Source organism: Empidonax traillii, unplaced genomic scaffold (assembly GCF_003031625.1).
Source record: "Empidonax traillii isolate 1590-97213 ecotype Southwest subspecies unplaced genomic scaffold, ASM303162v1 scaffold131:size1687323, whole genome shotgun sequence".
Classification (NCBI taxonomy): Eukaryota; Metazoa; Chordata; class Aves; order Passeriformes; family Tyrannidae; genus Empidonax; species Empidonax traillii.
This window is the reverse complement of record NW_020955324.1, coordinates 345,731-364,580: the sequence shown is the minus strand read 5'-3', so window position 1 is coordinate 364,580 and position 18,850 is coordinate 345,731. Positions and strand designations below refer to the sequence as shown.

At 36.5% G+C, this 18,850-nt stretch overlaps 1 protein-coding gene across 9 annotated transcripts in view; it reads left to right on the top strand.

Moving 5' to 3' along the window:
- PCLO (piccolo presynaptic cytomatrix protein) overlaps window positions 1–18,850 on the top strand; it is a 339,690-nt gene that overhangs the window by 175,471 nt on the left and 145,369 nt on the right. For all 9 annotated transcript variants that reach the window (XM_027883653.1, XM_027883652.1, XM_027883655.1 and 6 more), the window contains exon 7: window positions 16,446–18,654. In XM_027883653.1, coding sequence (XP_027739454.1) covers window positions 16,446–18,654 — 2,209 coding nt within the window. The remainder of the gene's footprint in view (window positions 1–16,445; window positions 18,655–18,850) is intronic.

Below are 18,850 nucleotides of genomic sequence, written 5' to 3'. Positions count from 1 at the left end.
ATACTGTAGTAAACAGGATTTTATAGTAAGGCCTCCAGATATTTCTTTAGGCAGTAAAAGTGATTCTTGTGACAGCGGTAGTGTAGGCTGCTGGGATTCCGTATGTTCTTACAGCCTGTTAGAGCACTGCTTGTCTGAGGAACCATAACCCAGACTCAGGAACCCTTTTGTATCTCTTTCTGTTTCTTCATCATTTGGCCCAAGAACTCACCAAAGAAAACAAGAAGTTTTGACAATGTTACAGAAGTAGCATTTTTACCATATGCACAATCACACATTACATATATGCAAAAGCAAATGGCTTTTCTAGAGGTTTTTTGCAAACATGACTGATAGCACTTTTTGTCTCGGTGACTCTGCAGTTATGGAACATTCTTGCGTACATCAAAGCTTTTATTTAATTAAAATAGATGCTGCAGTCCTTACTCTTTCATACCTTACACAGTATTTTGGCAAGATGTTAGTGCTTGTATTGTGTTTTGAAAACATTAACTGTCTAAACCCCTCAGTCTTCATGGATCATGAAAAATTATGTTGGGAAGATGCTGTTGATGTCATGCAGTTCCACTTTGACCTCAAAGTTGGGCTAACTTCTAAGTTAGACCAAATATCTAGAGGGCCTATCAAGTTGAATTTTGAAAATCTCCAAGGATGGAGATTTTACTTTTGAGAGAAAGTATCCCATTCTGGGAATTCACCGCTCTCATGGTGTGAAGAGTGCTTCACGTACCTTGTTCAACTTGTGCCTTTTGTCCTTCTCTGTGCATCCCTTAGAATAGTCTGTCTTTTTCAGTAGTACTTCATTTGAGAGTTCAAGACAGCAATTAGGTGTTTTTTCCAAGCCTCTCTTCCTTGAACAGCCACTCTCTCCCTTAAGGCTTCACCATGCTACTGGGCCTACACTGGGCTCTCTGGCCAAGATTTTAATGCTTTGTGTGGATATAAAACAGGGTGGGAAGAGTTTGGGAAACTCTCCCATCTGAGTTCTGCTCTTCTAGTTAGTGTTCTCATTAGCTCAAGTGCAGACACACTCAAACTACTCTGCTGCGTCACTTCAGGAGCAAATTATGTTCCCTCAAGCATTTCCCATGCAGCTTGATAAAGAAATATACAGTACAGTTCAGGAAACACTGGTCTTTGGCTCCTATTAAGCTCTCAAACCCTATAATTAGATTAGAGTAATTTGGGAAATTGCTAGGGTATTTATTATTTGTTTGTTTGGGGGGGGGGGGGTTGGTTCTAGTTGTTTGTTATTTGTTTATTGCGGTTTGGTTTTGTTTTGTTTTGTTTTGTTTTCCCACTAGAACATCCTCCATTTTTTTCTTTTTTCTTTTTTTTTTTATATACAATGAAGTTTTAGGAAGTCATCTTTAATCTTAAAACCTACTATTTGCTTGGGTTCTTGTAATGCATAGGTGACATATAAGTTTTGAGGTACAAATATCCCTATCTCTATCATCATTATAGAAAAAATGTATGGTTTCTTTGTTTTTAACTCATTCATTTAGAAAATTAGATTAAAAAATGTCTCTTTCCTTTGCATGTTATGGTTAACTAGACTACGAAAAATATCCCCAAAATCCAGTGATAGTATTCTGTAAAACATCTCTCTGACGATTTCTTTAAAAAATATGACATAAAAATATTTCCATGTTTTATACAAATATTATAAGAAGCTACAGTTGAAGGATAAATGATGAAGCACTGCCAAAACATTTCTAAGTTACATCAGCATCCCAAATTCTAGTTGGCACTCATAATTGAATATTTATTTTGGAATTTCTTAGAACATGACTTTTAGAATCTTAATGTTGTAATATTTTGCTCTATTTGGGAAGATTTAAAAAATATTTTTACAGCATCACTGCTTAACTCTTTGTGATCATTTATGATGAGTTATGTTCAGATCTGAGTATTTCTATTGTCTTTTGAAGGCATAGAGGCTTGTGCTTGTGTTGCTGTAGAAGCATTAATCTGATAGCAAATATAAAATTTTCTGAAGTTAATGATACACTCTGTTAATTCAGTCAGCCATGGATCACATCTCAAATTTGATAAAATTAGAGTGAATTTTTTCCTTTGAACTGGTAATTGCACTATTTTCAATATGAGGAGGCTTTTTTGCACTTTCTTTAGAACAAAATTTCTTAGCTGTGATTATTATAAAAAATGTTATTATTATAAATAGACAGGATGTGGAGGACAGGGAGGAAGACTGTTCATTTAAATGATTGAATTAGTTTGTACCACTGGAAATTTTCTAGTAGAAAAGAATCTTTAAATCTGAATTTTATATTGAAGATGTTTGAAGTTTTCACAGGAAGAAACAAAGGAGTTTTGTATGGTAGAGAAAAAAATATAATAGTTTGACAGCTTCCTATGGAGAAAAAGTAAAAATAAGGTCCAGGCCACTCTTAAGCTGAAAGAATAGACAGTGATTATCTTGAAACACTTTTTTTCCTATCCCATTTAAAAGAAAAACAAAAATAACAACCAAAGCAATACCCTACCAAAAGCAAAACCAGAGAAGCATGGGTTTTCTTTTCCTCTACGTCTGATCCTGTGGAAATATTTTAAAAAAGAAAGAAAAAAAATAGCATTTGTATTAATGGAGAAGGATTTTCAACTGTCTGAGTTGTTCTGGAACTATTGACAATACAGTCAATAAAGTAAATGGTGGAATGGGGGAAAGTGACAGACGGTGATAATCAGCTCCATTTGCTTCAAAGCTCAGAAGGGATTCAATATATAGAAGCTCTGGATGTGTGTATTGAACTGCAGATATTAATAGAATAGCTGAGACTGTAGAAGTCTCATTTTGCATCAAATTTGTGATTCTGTTTTTACCAGTCTCTAGTCATTTATTTTGATGTGTATCTTAACCATGCTGATCTTAACCATGCTGTTTGATATTGCACAGACACTGGAATTAGTAAGAAATGAAGAAATAAGGTGAAACAAGAACAGTGTCCTGCTTACAAAGAGTAGAAATTTGAAATAAAGTATGTTTTAACTTCATTGTCCTAAACTGCTGGTAAATATATAGCGGGGAGTAACATGTAAATACTTTAAAATTGTAGTATATTTCTGATCCTAATTTCTAAAAGTCTTTGTCATCAGCTGCGAGTTTTCTGCAGAAATTATAGGATTGCTAATAATTTACTGTTAAAATTCAAAGTGTTTTTAAAGAAATATGTTTAGAAATAATTTTTCCTGCAGTTCAGAATATTCAAAGTATAAACATAGTTTAGAAATATAGTGGCAAGGTGAGAATGATCAAATTGAAATCAGTGCTTTATAGTTTCTCCTGAGCTGGTCATACAGAAGGAACAAATAGACTGAAGAACAAGTTGAAGGTTTTCAGGTATTTTATTTCTTTCACATGCATTTTAACAACTGGAAAATGGTTTCATGAGGATAGGATTTGAAACACAATTTCATCTCAAACTTCATCTTATTCAGCCTTCAGTGTTTATATGTAAATTGGTGTTCAAACAACATGATAAGGAATTGCACACTAATACACAGATCTTATAGATAATACTGAGGTAAAGGACATCAGTGATTCATCATTTGAGATAACCTTCACTATCCAGCCAGCCTGGCTCCTGACTGCTGTTTGTACAGGACAGTGCTAGAATGTTCCTGTGCCTTCAGAAGAGGGATCTGAGAATTAAAGGGCTTCATATTTCCTGCTGAAATACAAACAGCTGGGGCTCCAAGTACTACAGGTTCTATAATATTTATGAAAAGGTTCTTTTGCTTATAGACTTACCAAAGATCTATGAACATTTGTATTGTCATCTCAAAATGAAGTAAAAGCATTTAGGTTCCTGACTTGATGATTTAAAAATTAAATAAAAACAATGTTCATCATGGGGGATGATGACTTGATGATCACCATCCTAGTCTGTTCAAGGCTCTAAAATCTGTGCATTGATTGATGTTAAACAACAACCTTTTGTCAGTCTTAGCTCAGAGGCAAATAAAAACACAGGTAATAAACCTGAGACCCTTTAAATAGTAACTTTGTTGCAGGGTCAAAATATTTCAGCTATGAGATCCTGCTTTGATAAAATAATATAAAATACTTCTTTGAATAATATCAAATTAATACCAAAATTATTCATAATTTCCAAAATATGAAATAAAAATAATTTTAATAAGTTTCTCATTTATATCTAGGTGCTCTTAAAAGCTAATAATATTTGGATTTTCACAAAATGAGATTTGACTTGGGAAAAACTGAAACAAAACTCTGTACCTGTTGATTTTATATAGGTGAACTAATGAATAAGAGTATTTTCCCCACATCAAACACTGTCTAGCATCCAGGTATATGGTGTTTCCAGTAGGCATTCCTCATCTCTACAGTGCTATTAAACATACCATTATAGCCTGTTACTGAATGGTGACTTCCAGGAATCAGCTGATTAAAGTCTGTACTTCTCCCCTTTCCATCCTTTGACTTCCTTTTTGTGAAAAGTCAACACCTTTTTTCTATGGTGATTCTTACCTTGGGGATAATGGGTGCATCCCCACCTGAATTTTATAAACTAGCTAAAGTTCTCATTGTGCAATGAACATTTAGAAGAACCCTCTTCATTCTTAGACATTTTTTCTTGTTTTCCAAGTAAATACTAACAATTAAGTGTTCTTGTCTTGTTTATCCTGATACTCTAAAGCCCTCACTGATTCTATTTTGTGTAATACTGTTTTCTGAAACATTTATTGTTTTGGAGGTCTATGTCTCCAGCAACATTTCCTTCTGAACTCTTCACCAGCTAAAGACCATTAGTCACTTCTTCCTTTTTCTGTCTTTGGGAGCACATCTTTGACAAATCACACTTGCATCCAACAGTTCTGCTTTCAGCCCATAAATGCTGTTGTTTCTTGTCTATAAGAAGATGTATCATAACTGCTGTGCCTCCGACTGCTATAGCTCACAGTAAACATCAGACTACTTGAGACTTCAAAGCAATCATTTGACTTTCCATTAGTATATCTGGACCCAAAAAATACTGAATTACATGACTGTAGGGCCTGGTATTTGTGAAGACAAGATGTCACAAATATATTCAGTAGTCATTCGTTTTGGGTAGTCTGGACTAATTTTTCAGCCCTTCTTCTTCCGCTGGTCTAGAGTGGGCATTTGGATGATTACATACATTTCTGGTTTCTTTTTTTTTTTCTTTGTGAACTCTGGGTTTCCTCTGCAAGATAAACTTCAGAATCAAAACTGTCACTAGAAATTTTAAAACAGTGATAAAAATCACATAAAAACAACAGAGGAGAGAACCAAGCCAAGTGTGTAATCACCTTTTGAACATCTTTTGCTGGTTATTTCCCATGTTTCTGTAGTCACTGTGCACTGCATGTTTAGGGTGATTAGTGTAGTCCATGTGTATGTAATCAAGTAAAGCTACTCTTTACTTAGATTTATTTTGACCTGTGGCAGCAGTGGACAAAGACTGATTTGGAACAAGAATAACAGGAGATCTGAAAACGAGGGGGAAGAAAGTATGTCATAGATTCCAGGTCAACCATAAGAATTTTCATTTTTATGTCCTATCTCGAAATGTTGCTGTTGCTTTAAGTTCTGTTTCTCCTTTTTTTTTTTTTGTTCTTATATATGTATGTTTAGAAACTGCAAATGGCACATCTTTCACATTAAATTCTGATTTTTCTGCTGCCTTCTCTTTATTTTTAGCTTCATTAGAGTTTAAAAGTAAGCTTTGCCAAATTTCTATCTTCCTGTCCTGCTTGCCACAATAAGCAGAAATGGAAGAGGAAGGTCATGATTCTAAAATAGTGTAATTGCTATTAAAATAGTAGGAAGAAAATTCATTAAAGGTTACTTCTTTCTTCTTCCTCAGCCCTACACAGTTGGATTAAATATCGCATTGCATGCAAGGCTGTCATCTGATGTAATTTATCCAGGAGTGGAACACTTCCTCCTCTGAAAAGCAATGTAGATTTCAGTGTTATTAATATAAATTGTATTTAATAATTGCTAGAACAATCAGATATAAATACTATCTCCATTTATGCTTAAAAAGAGAAGACAGAGGATGTTTTAAAAATCAGAACTTTATCCCAGTTTTATTCTGTTGAACTAATCAAGGTTGAGTTGAGTGCCATGGCTGGATTTCTTTGGTGAAGAGCTGGAGCTGATATCCAGTCTGGTTTTAAATACTCACACTGTTCTTTCCCAACTCCATGGATTAAATCTGGTATAGTATCAACAGACAGTAGAATACATATACAAGTAAACAAACAAACAAACAAAAGACCTAAACCAAAATAAAAAAATAAACTTTGAAAAAAATTATTTCGTATGTTTTTAAAGGCTTTTGTCTTGAAATGATGGTCTGTTTTGTATCAGTGTAGCAAATTTCTGTACATATATATTCAAGTGTAATGCTTTCTTTGAAATGTTGGCTTTTTGAAGTTTTGGGGTGGGAGGAAAGGTTAATTTGGTTTTGTTTAGCTTGTGTCACTTGGAAATGGGTTTGTATCAAACTGGAAATGCCATTCTTAGAATAAGAATAGGAATGTGGGGTTTTGTGTGGTCTGGTTAGTACAGGTTCTTGCTGTAGAAAAAGTGTAATGGAAAATCTGGACATACTGTGAGTAGTTTTCACACTTCATAAGCTTAACCATCTGTGGCAGATGATCTACTCTGTGTGTTTGTTGTCAGGTTCAGTTACATTTCTTTAAAAGGGGTGAGGATTATACCTGCCTTGGGATCCCCTCAGCGTATTTTAGGGGGAATTCTTATGCTTTGGAAAATGAGGGGTGGAGGGAGAGGGGAAACAAAAGTTTCAGGCAAAAGAAAATTTTAGGGAGACACTGAGAAACTGCAGAGAAGAGAGAGAAATGTACTCACAGCCTGACTGATGGAGAAAACCACTTGTCCAGCTGAGGCAGACGGGGTTATGCAGAGTTTACTGCAAGACTGGGAAGCTGGTGGGTTGTTGGAATGCAGTGAAGCCTGGAATGCAGGTATCAGCAACCAAGGAGAGTTTCACAAACTTCCTTTTGTTTCTATTCTATTCTAATACTTTGTAATACTGGGATTTTGTCAACTGTGTAACCACCGTGAAGGACTATTAGTCATTACAGCTCTTGAAAAGCCTTACAGAGCTATGTATGACAAAGGAGAGAAAGAAGTGTTTTCCTTCAGCAGAATGTGCTGAATTGGTAATTTCAAGGTGCTTTTGGAAAGAGGGGGAAGAAATTTGATGCAGGCCATTCTACAGGTGCACAGCAGTACGGATGAAGCCAGGGCTGAGCAGAAAAGAAAAATAGAAGGCTTAGCTGTGATGAATATAAAAAGACCTGAATTAAGCAGGTAGGCACTTGGTGAGTTTGCCTAATCTGTACCTTACAGCAGCAGTTTTATGGCCATTTTTCCCCAGCATGAACGACATTTTAGAGAAAGTGATTAATCAGGGCTCTGCTTACTGTGCCATCTTTAATCTTAGACCAGGAAAATAAAGCATCATGAGTGCAGAATAAAATAAATACAGCCTGAACAATCAAACTGAGCCAAACCCAGAGCCTTTGATTGCTGAGGAGAGGTGTCCTTTCTGAAGAACTACAGAGGTGGTGAGACTCCTGCACACAGAAAAGGATTAAAACTCTGCTTCAAGGCAGATCATTCAGGAGGAGCCAAAAGCAGAAGTTGAATCTGCTCTAGTTGCAGGGAGTGGGACTGATCTCCTCTGTCTTAAGACATTTACAGGTGACATCTGTGTTACATGCAGCTGTTCCCACAGGCTGTAAGAGGCACAGGTGTTACTGTGTGAGCTGAAGAAAAACTGCACTTTCTTTCAGTTCTGTACTCTGGAGGACTGGCTCAGATTGACTGCAATTTATGCCTGTGCTTGGGCAGATGAATCCTAACTCTTGTGAATAAACAAGGGCTGTGGTGCAGCATGTGGTGTCTCATCAGCTACCATTCTTTGGAGAAAGTCTGGAGTGAAGGAGAGGCAGAAAAAGCCAAGATTTTCTTACACCTTTTTTATTTGTGTGTTTTTTCTCCTATAAAACAAGATTAAAATTTCCTTTCTTTCAGAGATAGAGGGGGGTTTGGTGTTGATTGTTTCAGTTTGGTTTTTGTTTTTTCTTGTTTTTAATTGTAGCTGAAAGTTTGCAAAGTAGCCTGATATCAGTTGAAAACAGATGGTGTTAATTCAGCATATGCATATCATATTGATAAGTATAAACTGTTCTGAATTTTTCTCACCAGTATTTTCTGGCCAGGATTCTCAGTTAGACTGCAGGAGAATTTAAAGTATGTTCTCATTGACTGGGAAAATATCCTTTATAATCCAGTGAAATTTTCCATAGATGAGATCTGAGTTTCAAATAAAATGTATTATTCTGACTGAGGGGAATGACACATAATGATTTTTGTGGTACATGATGAGAAATAGTGTATTATTGATCTCTATGAGGGAATGAGCCCATGCTAAGGCTATTTCATTACATGCAGAATGATTAATTCCAAGTTTTCTTTAATTTGAAGATAAAGTTGAGTGATGTCTTTCTCTATTGTCACAAGTAGCTTCATGATTAACAAATCCCAAAGCTAACATTTAATATTTTGGTTCAATATCCTTTAATATAGATGTTTTCAATTGCCAATAGAGAATCACATTGCTTCTGTATCAGAAGATATTACTAAGGTACAGTTCTTTGTCGTTAGTTAGTTAGTTAAATCCAAAAATGGGCTGTGCTGGAGACAGGGCTCATCAAGTGCTAACAATGACTGTATCTTAACCTAGCACAGGCATCGAGTTGTCCACCCGAATCACAGAACTTTTTATAACTTCCCACAGGTTAGACAGAGAAGTTCTGAGTATTTACAGCTCTGTTTTTATGTAAAATGCCTTTTTAAAAGTCAGTGGAAACAATAGAGGGGAAAAAAAAAGAAGTGATGATTGATAAAGAAACACTGATTATGTTGTAGTGCAGCATGCAATGTATGGTATTGTACAGAGTTACTATGAATCTACAGGCTTTGTCTTAATCTTGTTAAGCAACTGCCTCAGAGGAATTCTAGCTTTGCCATTAGTCTTTCTGCAGATAGTGAACCTTTCTCTTGTCCAAACTATTGTTATGCAGTACCTAGACTGCTGTATACCTTATCCTCTGTTTTCTCATTTATTTCATAATCTTTTGGGTTGTCAAAGCAGAGTATGCTTCAGAAACGTCCTCCTCAGAAATTTTCATGAGTCATGAGGAAGATAGCGTACAGGAAAAGCCATTAATTCTAATACTTTTTTGTTTCAAACAAAAATTGGACTATCTTCTTAAAAGCAATTTACAAATGACAAAAGATTTTAATTCTCAGACAAAGGTATTTATTTTGAATTCTTTATCAGAGTCAGGCTTCAGTCCCAGACTAGCACTGAAATACCTTAGCACTCAGAGTGCTAACTGGAGTTGATATTGAAAACACAGTATTGTAGAAATGGTGGAATAGTGTTTTCTTTTTGTTAAGTCCCTTGATATCTTTTAGTATCCTGATATATGAATAAAACATTTAAGGATATGTAACATATTTTAGAACAAAGCTTATAAAGACAAGTATTTAGGAAGCATCAGTAGGTATTGCCTACATAGCAGCTGTATATTTCCTGCAATGTTTTCAAGCTTTTTCTAGCAAAGTATAAATCTGTATTTGTCACTTGAAATTTGGACCATGTTCCTCTGTTTTGAGGACTTCCCCAACCATAAGTAATATGGTTGCAAAGATAATAGCAAAGAATAACAGATGGAAAAAGAAATTACAAATAAAAAAAGAAAATAATGGTTTTCAAATGAGTTTTAAAGGTAGTGTTGCTGTGGGTTAGCCAGAAATGTTTCCCTTTTGTATAAGGCTTAAGCTACAAAAGAAAAAAATTACAAGCAGTGTTGAATTGCACTAAGTCTTCAGTAAGCAGAAGAATCAAATAGTATAGATATGGTTCAGAGATATAAGGTAAGAAAACATAAAACTTTTGAATAATGTGAATGTTGCCTAAAATCTGTTAAATGCACATACATAGGGTGTTGTTCCAAGTACAGCATTTAAAGTCAAAGTTTCAAAACACTGGATTTCATTTTTCTCACAAACTGAATTTCCAGTGATGTATTCCTCCTGATTTAAAATGCTATTTCTAATTTTTAGAAATTGAGGAGGGAATTGCCTCATTGCCCTTACAGGCAAAAAAGTTGTCAGTCATTTTCCAAATGAATCACGAATCGGTTAGTCTGTGTAAAACTATGTCTTGTGTGCAAACAACTGGGAATAACTCTTATGTCTGCTCTCATAAAGTAGATGACACATAGGTTTAGATCTCTCTGAAAATCACTGTGTATGGGCCATATCTGTCTGACGTTTGCATATCAAATTTCCTTTAAATTTCTCCTTTCTCCTCTCAAGATCAAAAGAAGCATATGGCCTTTTATGTGTTTAACTGAGGAAAGAAGTTGGTATCTCACGTCACGTCAGCTGTTAGGAAGTGCACTATGCTCTTCCCCTTGCATTTGAAGTGAAAATGGCAATTTCAAGCAATTTCACAGAGAAAATGAAAGGAGCAAGAGGATGGAAAGTACAGAAGTGCTCATCTGAGGAATGAGTGACTGACTAGAAGGAAAGCAAGAAAACTCTGAAAAAATCTTATTGTTTTGGAATAGACTATTTCTAAAAAAGTTATATTGAGCCTAACAGAAGAGAAATTTATCTTTGCAGGCCTCCAAAGGAGTGGGGAAAAAAAAAAGGAGAGAGAGAAAATCAGACTGACTGACATCTCAGTACTACTGTGTAGTGATTTAGAAACTAGTTTTCTGGCTGACTGCTCAGTCCCCAGAGCAACATACTTGCAGAAAAGAAAAAGGCAAGAGCTGCATTAAGGAATAGCTCTAGTATATTATTCATGAAGCACAGTATTTCACTCCCATACACAAGGCCAAAGCCAGCTCACCAAATTATTCTTCCACTCCCTTTGCCAGCAGTGGCACACAAGCCAAGGCAGTACTGATTGTAGGATAAGGTTTTACTGATGGTTAGAATCTGTTCAGAGCAGGTACTACTCCATTCTCAGCACTAGTTGATGAGACTAGCTTTTATAAATGTTTTAATATGTTTTCCTTACCATCCACAACCGATCTGCTTCCCTTTACCCTGGTGGGTTCCCACACTCTGTGGTTCTTTATGCCATAGGAGTGTTCCTATGTCAGACTTGGGCAGTGGAGAGGAGTTTCTCAGTATTCTTGCTCTAATGTTTTTTACCAAGAGTCAACAAAGCTGGTCCAAAACTGGTCAGTGGTTACCAAACAATAGATATTAAGTCCAGAAAAGTCCAGAAAAACTTAAGTGAGAAACTATTCCTTTGCACGGGATAAGCTGCAAAACATTGTTCAGTACCTTTGCCTCCATCCTACAAGGAGATGCAGTTAAGGATTCCAAACTTACAATGAAGTAATCTAAAACTATTGTATTATGTTAGTATCTTTAGGAATTAGGCTTCATTTTCAATCAATTTTAAAGATTCTGTTAAATTACCGAGAGGTCTTTAATAAATGATAACAGAATCATTTGGATTCTTTGTAGTAAGTTAAATGTTTAAAATAATGAATTGCCAGAATCTCTAGCTGTTCTTTCTGATGCATTTCTAAGAATGAAGAGCACATGCTGTAATACTGAATAACACATTCCAAACCTTTATAAGTAGAACAACTTCATTACAATTGAAATTTTTATTGTATGTTCTGGGGCTTTAGAGGGGTTGCATTTGGGAAGGTTTTTTTTACATGAAAAATCCAAGCTGTGATAAGTGGAACACACAGAGCTACAACACAGGCTTCACCTGCCATTCCACTGCTGCCTTAACAACCTGCATTGGTCCCCACCTTAAGTGATCTTTCTTCCAGACTGGGGGAGTAGTTTCTGTCCCATGACTACCTGACATCTTATCAGATGCAAACAGTTTATTCCCAGTAATTTCTTTTAACACATCCGTGTTTGTCTCTCAAACTGATGCTATTCGTGAGTTTTCCAAGCAAGTTTATTGACTGCATGGTCCTTGTTTGAAGACAAAAAATATTATTTGCATTGTTTTTCTGGTAACAGAAAAATCAGGGTACAGATTTTTTTCTACTGACATTTCAAGTGTGTTGCAAATCAACATCAAATGGTTCAGGAAATCTAGGCCTGCAGAGAGTGAGTTTTTGTTCCTTTACGTTGTAGAACAGGATTTCCACCATGCTGTTGAGTCTTCAAGGGATTGTGGCAGAGGAGCAACCTCAGCTCTGACCCACTTTGCTTTCTGTAACATCACAGATTATAAGTCTGACATCACTGTATATTACATAGTCTAGTGGGGGCAAACTAATAAGGATGCTGTCATCACAAGTGTTACTGGTTTGTGCATATGAATATATGTATACATATTGTATACAACATTTGCAGAATTTTTCCCTACTCATATCCAAAAAAAACCCCACCAAAACAAACAAACAAAAAAAACAGGTCTATTTTTCAGCTCTAAAGAGGACAGGAGAATAAGCTGAATTTTGCTTGTGTTGTGATCACAGAAAATGTTAAAAGAACAATGAATAATGAGGGTTACATTTTTATTACTAAAATTCAAATGTGCAAGTATGTAAGATTTGTATGCTCAAGTGTGAAACCTCAGTTCTCTGAGCAAATGAACTTAATATCCAAGCACAGCTATGTGAATGGAGAGTGGGGAGGATACATGAACAACAGCATATCACATTCAAAAATTCATTTGAGGAGAGGACAAGAAAGATGGAGTAACTAGAATCAAAAACAGTATTTAGAGGCAGAAATTCATCACAGGTATCCTGAGCCATTCAGTCTCCCAAAATAAACTATCTCTTTAAAACATGAAGCAGAAAAATAGGAGTATTTCTTAGTATTTGACTGATTCTTATAGTGGGTTCAAATACTTCTGACCTTATCCACAATTACAGCAAATTGGAAAAGACAAAAATAGGTAGAAAAAGGTATTTTTTAAAAGGTTCACAAGGAATAGTATGGTCATCTCAAAGGAGTTATTCCAAAGTCACCACACAATTTAAGAGAGTTCACAAGCCTTTATCTGGATGACCTCTATAAATTAAAACTCAGAAGATAGCCCACATCAAGACTAATTTGTATTGACAAGGCAAAAAAGGGAGGTTTTGCTAAATCTGTTTGCATGTAACCTTCAGCTCAGTGTTTTGATTTCTTCACTGCAATGTTATCTTGTCACTGAACTGCAAAAGTGAGCATTCTTTCTCCTACCTTTATTTCAAAACATTTTTAAGCTTAAAAAATGGTGGGGGGAGGGAAGGATTGTTTGTTCCTCGGTTCTTTAATTTGTAATATTGGGGAGAACATCTCTGTAGCTTTATCTCAAGCACAAGCTTTGGACTTATTTTAACAAGGTCAGCTTTGCCTCAAAGCAGATCTGATTATCACTAAGTCCATCCTGAAGGGACATCTCAGACTTGTGTGAAATTATACGAGGATCAAAAATAAGATAGTAACGTTTATATGAATGCTATGGTGAAACAAGAAACAGAATAATTTACTTGTAGTTCTTGAGGTTCACAGTCAACATTTAGAGTGATGATTTGCTAAACACAGAATGATTTTAAAAAATTAGTGAGGGTGGTGATAGATAGCTAGAAGTAAACTGATTAGAATTAAGATGATGGAAAATGTGATAAAATATGGTAGAAAACTTCATGGCTTCTTCAGTCAGAGAGCTTGCTACGGTCACCTGCCTGACATCTAACTTAACCTTTAACCAGAGATTGTAAGGTCTAAGAATGCCTGCTTGTATTTGATAAGTTTATGTGACTCCAGAGTAGTCTCATGAAGGTTTCTGCCCATCTTTCCTTTGTGTAATTCGAATGTAAAATGAGTATAACTTTATAAATATGTTGCAAGGACCAAAAATACAGGGATAGGACTAGGCAGCAAAATTATTCCCTTCCACTCCCAATTATTTTGATAAAGAGATTAGAATTTGGCAAAGATTTTTCTTTCCCCTGCTATTTAACAAATTAAAGGAAATGCAAAAACTAATAACAGCTACTTTAAAGTTGTCTGTCAAAATACTGCAGGTAAACTTCCCTTCAATCTACTAACACAGCTCCCAGGTACCATCCAGGAAGAAGAAAAAGCCGCGCATTTTATTTCAGCACTAAAACAATTTTTTTTCTTCTCTCAATATAAATATCAAGTGAAAGTAATTAAGACTTGCCTTTTTTGAGAATAGCAACTGAGAACTAGAGGTTATCAATACTTTTTCAAAAGCAAGTGGTGAATCTTCCTGTAATGTCTATTATTCTAAGATTCTTTAGATACAGACAGATATAAGAACAAGATATGGGGTGTTTTTATAAAATGTGTAATAGTCTGACACTGGAATTTATTAATCCACAGCTTAACTATCATCTGAAAATATTAATTACATAAATTTTTGTAAACCTTTTAATGACTTCGTTATTAATAGCTCTTCCCAATACCAGTGACCATCTGTGACTGCTCCACCATCTGCGATTGCTATTTCAGTTCAGGAGGGGGAAATAGCAGTGGTATTACACTGCTTTTACAATATAAATTATTAGCCAACTAAACCTACTGTAGATGATTAATTTGTCTTTGCTTATAAGTACACACTGAGCAAGAGAAAATTAGTTCCTTTGATTTGTTGGCACAACATGGGTTTGGGAAATGGCCATGGGAAGCTGAAAAGATTAAATTCCTTTTACTGCAATCTGAAACATGCAAAAGTTGATGGAATTTAGATGAAGAAAATGAAAGAGCTGAAATGGCATTTGAAAATGCAGCGAATGTTTCTTTAAAGTCCCATGGCAAATGATTTGTTGAGTGTTGTAATTTGCTAAAGCTAGGTAACAGGAGCAGCAAAAGGGGATTATCAGCACCTTTTTTAAAAGCTTTTACAGCTTTTTGATGCCATATTAGAATAAACAGAGAAAATACTGATTTATAAACTCCTAATTAAAATTAATTTTGTTGACTTCTTATCTGAGAGAAGTAGCATTTATTTTAAAAGAAATTCCATTTTTAATTAAAAACAGTTAATGCTTGCAGAAATGCTGTCCTTACCTGTAAAGGCAGAAGAGTGGATTGGTTAATATTTTTTTTTATTCTTCGCTTATTAAACTCAGATAAAATGCTTCCATATTTTGCTATCATCATGTCTGCATTCTGTAATGGTTGAACTGATTTTTTTTTTTTTTCGTGTATATATGTAGATCAATCCATTTTCCTTTGTTGAGGCAAAATTTCTCTGAAGCTATTAGTGAGATAAGATACAATTTCAAAATCAATCAGGTCCCACTTCTTAATCTATCTACATTGCGTGGAACCTAAACTAACTTCAAAACTAAAAAAAAAATTATGAAATACAGTTATATAGTAATTTAGGGTGCAAATTAAATTGCATCTAACCAGTTGCATTGCCTACTTTCCTTGTTGATGAAGAGAGATTGGCACCTCAAAGAATGATTCATCAGCCTAAGGCAGATATTTCTCCAAGATCAGGATGAATCACTCTTCTGCTATTAACTGTGGGGAAGTCTGGACATCTGGACAGAACTAAAGTCCTTTAATTTTATAGTGTTGATTTTTTAAAAGTTTTAAACTAGCTTTCTAACTGGAACAAATTTCACTTATGAAAGTCTTCAGTGAACTGAAGAAAGCTCATACCAGTTTTGTAAAGCATAAGGATCTCCCCTGAAATGCATATATTTAGCATCAGAGGTGAGGCAAAAATTAAAAGATTATGTAACAACTGCCGTTGTACCAAATGTGTTGGCACCAGAAAGTGCTGCTATGGTGTCTGGATTTCAGTACAAGTTATAGCTGCTTTCTGTGATCTCAGTGTCTGGCTCAGAGTCACCTATTTGACTGTACAGATTATACATAAATTTAGATATAAATGTGTATGTATGTATGTTTTTAATTATACAACCTTTTAATTAAATTTTATATAAAAGGGAGGTGTATATGTATATGTATTCCCATCCCACACACACATGCCTTGAATGTGTTTGTGTATAAGCATATGGAAATTCAAAAAAAAAAAACAAAAAAACAAAAAAACACCTTAAATTACAGTCAATTCAATTTCAGGAATATAAGGCAGAGTTTTCAGTCTTAGGCTGAACAAAGTCCTGGTGAGTGCCACCCTTATTTTGCATTAGATTGCTCATCTTCCTGATCTTTAGCAGGCTGACAGCACTTTTTCTTGCCGTTTCCTGCTTCTTTATTCACAGATACCTCAAGCTTTTCTCTCTCTTAGGGAAAGTATGTGGTTAAGATATGAAGCCATTCCATGAAAAAAAATTGAAACAACTTGGGAATAATTTGCCTCCCAAATAGTGATTCAGTCTTGTTTCTTCTATTGCAGTCAAAAGGTCCTTCAAGCATAACTCCATCAGGCACTCAGAAGAAGGTGAAGAGGACTCTGCCCAACCCACCTCCAGAGGAAGCAACGGCAGGAACTCAGTCCCCATATACTTCTGTGGGATCAGTTTCGCGGAGAAGGATTTGTAGGACCACCACTATGGCCAGAGCCAAAATTCTTCAGGATATAGACAGGGAGTTGGATCTGGTCGAACGTGAATCAGCCAAGCTTAGGAAGAAGCAAGCAGAGCTAGATGAGGAGGAAAAAGAAATAGATGCCAAGCTGAGATACTTGGAAATGGGCATTAATAGGAGGAAAGAAGCCCTGCTAAAAGAAAGAGAAAAGAGAGAGCGTGCCTATCTCCAAGGAGTAGCAGAAGAACGTGATTATATGTCAGACAGTGAAGTTAATAATACCAGGTCAACCAGAATAGAAACTCAGCATGGCTTGGAAAGACCACGTACTGCACCCCAGACAGAATTTAACCAGTTTATGCCACCACAAACCCAACCAGAAACACAGTTTGCCCCTGCTACAAGCCCATATGCTCAATATCAGTATTCATCTCCTGCCCTGCCAACTCAAGCACCAACTCAGTTCACACAGCAATCACATTACCAGCAACAGCAGCCTTTGTATCACCAGCAGGTTTCACCTTATCAGACCCAGACAGCTTTCCAAACAGGAGCCACTATGTCCTATACTCCACAGGCTCAACCTCCACCATCTCAACAGCCATCATACCAACTCTCATCACAGATGATGGTGATACAGCCAAAGCCAAGACAGACCACATTATATTTGGAGCCTAAGATAACAACAAACTATGATGTAATTCGCAATCAGCCTCTCATGATAGCACCAGTTTCAACTGACAATAGTTATGCAGTTTCCCAGCTGGGCAGTAAATACTCTACTTTGGACTTAAGGATAGGACTAGATGAGAGAAACAGCATAGCAAGCAGCCCTATCTCAAGCATATCTGCAGATTCGTTCTATGCAGATATAGATCACCACCATACACCCCGAAATTATGTGCTGATTGATGATATAGGAGAACTTACTAAAGGAACAGGAGCACTCGGTTCCAGTTTTAGCCTCCATGAGAAAGATCTGACCAAAACAGATCGACTGCTTCGCACAACTGAAGCCAGGAGAGCACAAGAGGTGTCAGACTTCCTAGCACCACTGCAGACTTCCTCTAGGTTACATTCCTATGTTAAAGCTGATGAAGACCCAATGGAGGACCCCTATGAGCTCAAACTTCTAAAACACCAGATAAAGCAAGAATTCCGTAGAGGTGCAGAAAGTCTTGATCATCTGGCTGGCCTGTCACAGTATTACCACGGAGAGGGCAGCTACAGGCATTTTCCAAAATCTGAGAAATATAGCATAGGCAGGCTTACTCTTGAGAAACAGGCTGCTAAGCAGCTCCCAGCAGCCCTCCTTTACCAGAAGCAGTCAAAACATAAGAAAGCTTTGATAGACCCCAAACTAACAAAGTTTTCACCTATCCAAGAAAGCAGAGACCTTGAGCCTGACTATTCAAGTTATATGACTTCTAGCACTTCAACACTTGGGGGAATTACTACTAGGGCAAGGCTTCTTCAGGATGATATTACTTATGGCCTTAGAAAAAACATCAGTGACCAACAGAAATACATGGGGCCACCACTGACGTCCTCCATTGGAGCAGGCCTTGGGACTGCACTAGGTCCAACAATGAGATCCACTCTACAAGATGAAGCAGACAAGTCTTATAGCAGTGGTAGTAGATCTAGGCCCTCATCTAGACCCTCCTCAGTGTATGGGCTCGATCTGTCATTGAAAAGGGATTCTTCCAGTTCTTCTTTAAGACTGAAAGCCCAAGAAGCTGAACCCTTAGATGTTTCCTTTAGCCATGCAGCACCTTCTGGAAGAACTAAACCTACCAGTCTACCTATTAGCCAAAGCAGGGGAAGGATCCCAATAGTAGCACAGAACTCAGAGGAGGAGAGCCCACTTAGTCCTGTTGGACAGCCAATGGGAATGGCAAGAGCAGCAGCTGGACCCTTGCCACCAATATCTGCAGATACCAGGGACCAGTTTGGATCAAGCCATTCATTACCTGAGGTCCAGCAGCATATGAGGGAGGAGTCACGGACTCGAGGCTATGATCGAGATATAGCCTTCATCATGGATGACTTCCAGCATGCCATGTCAGACAGTGAAGGTAATTTAGGCCTCAGACTGGTATCTTACTATCACAACCAAAATCCTCATTTCTATGCATGTGTCTAATTTTTGTTATACTTCAAAGACTTGTTCTTTTTCTGTTCCTTGGTGCATCTTCTGTGTATCTACATTTCTGGGGTTTGATTTGCTTTGTTTTATTTGATATTTTTTATTTTGCCCTAACAGCAGTTTCT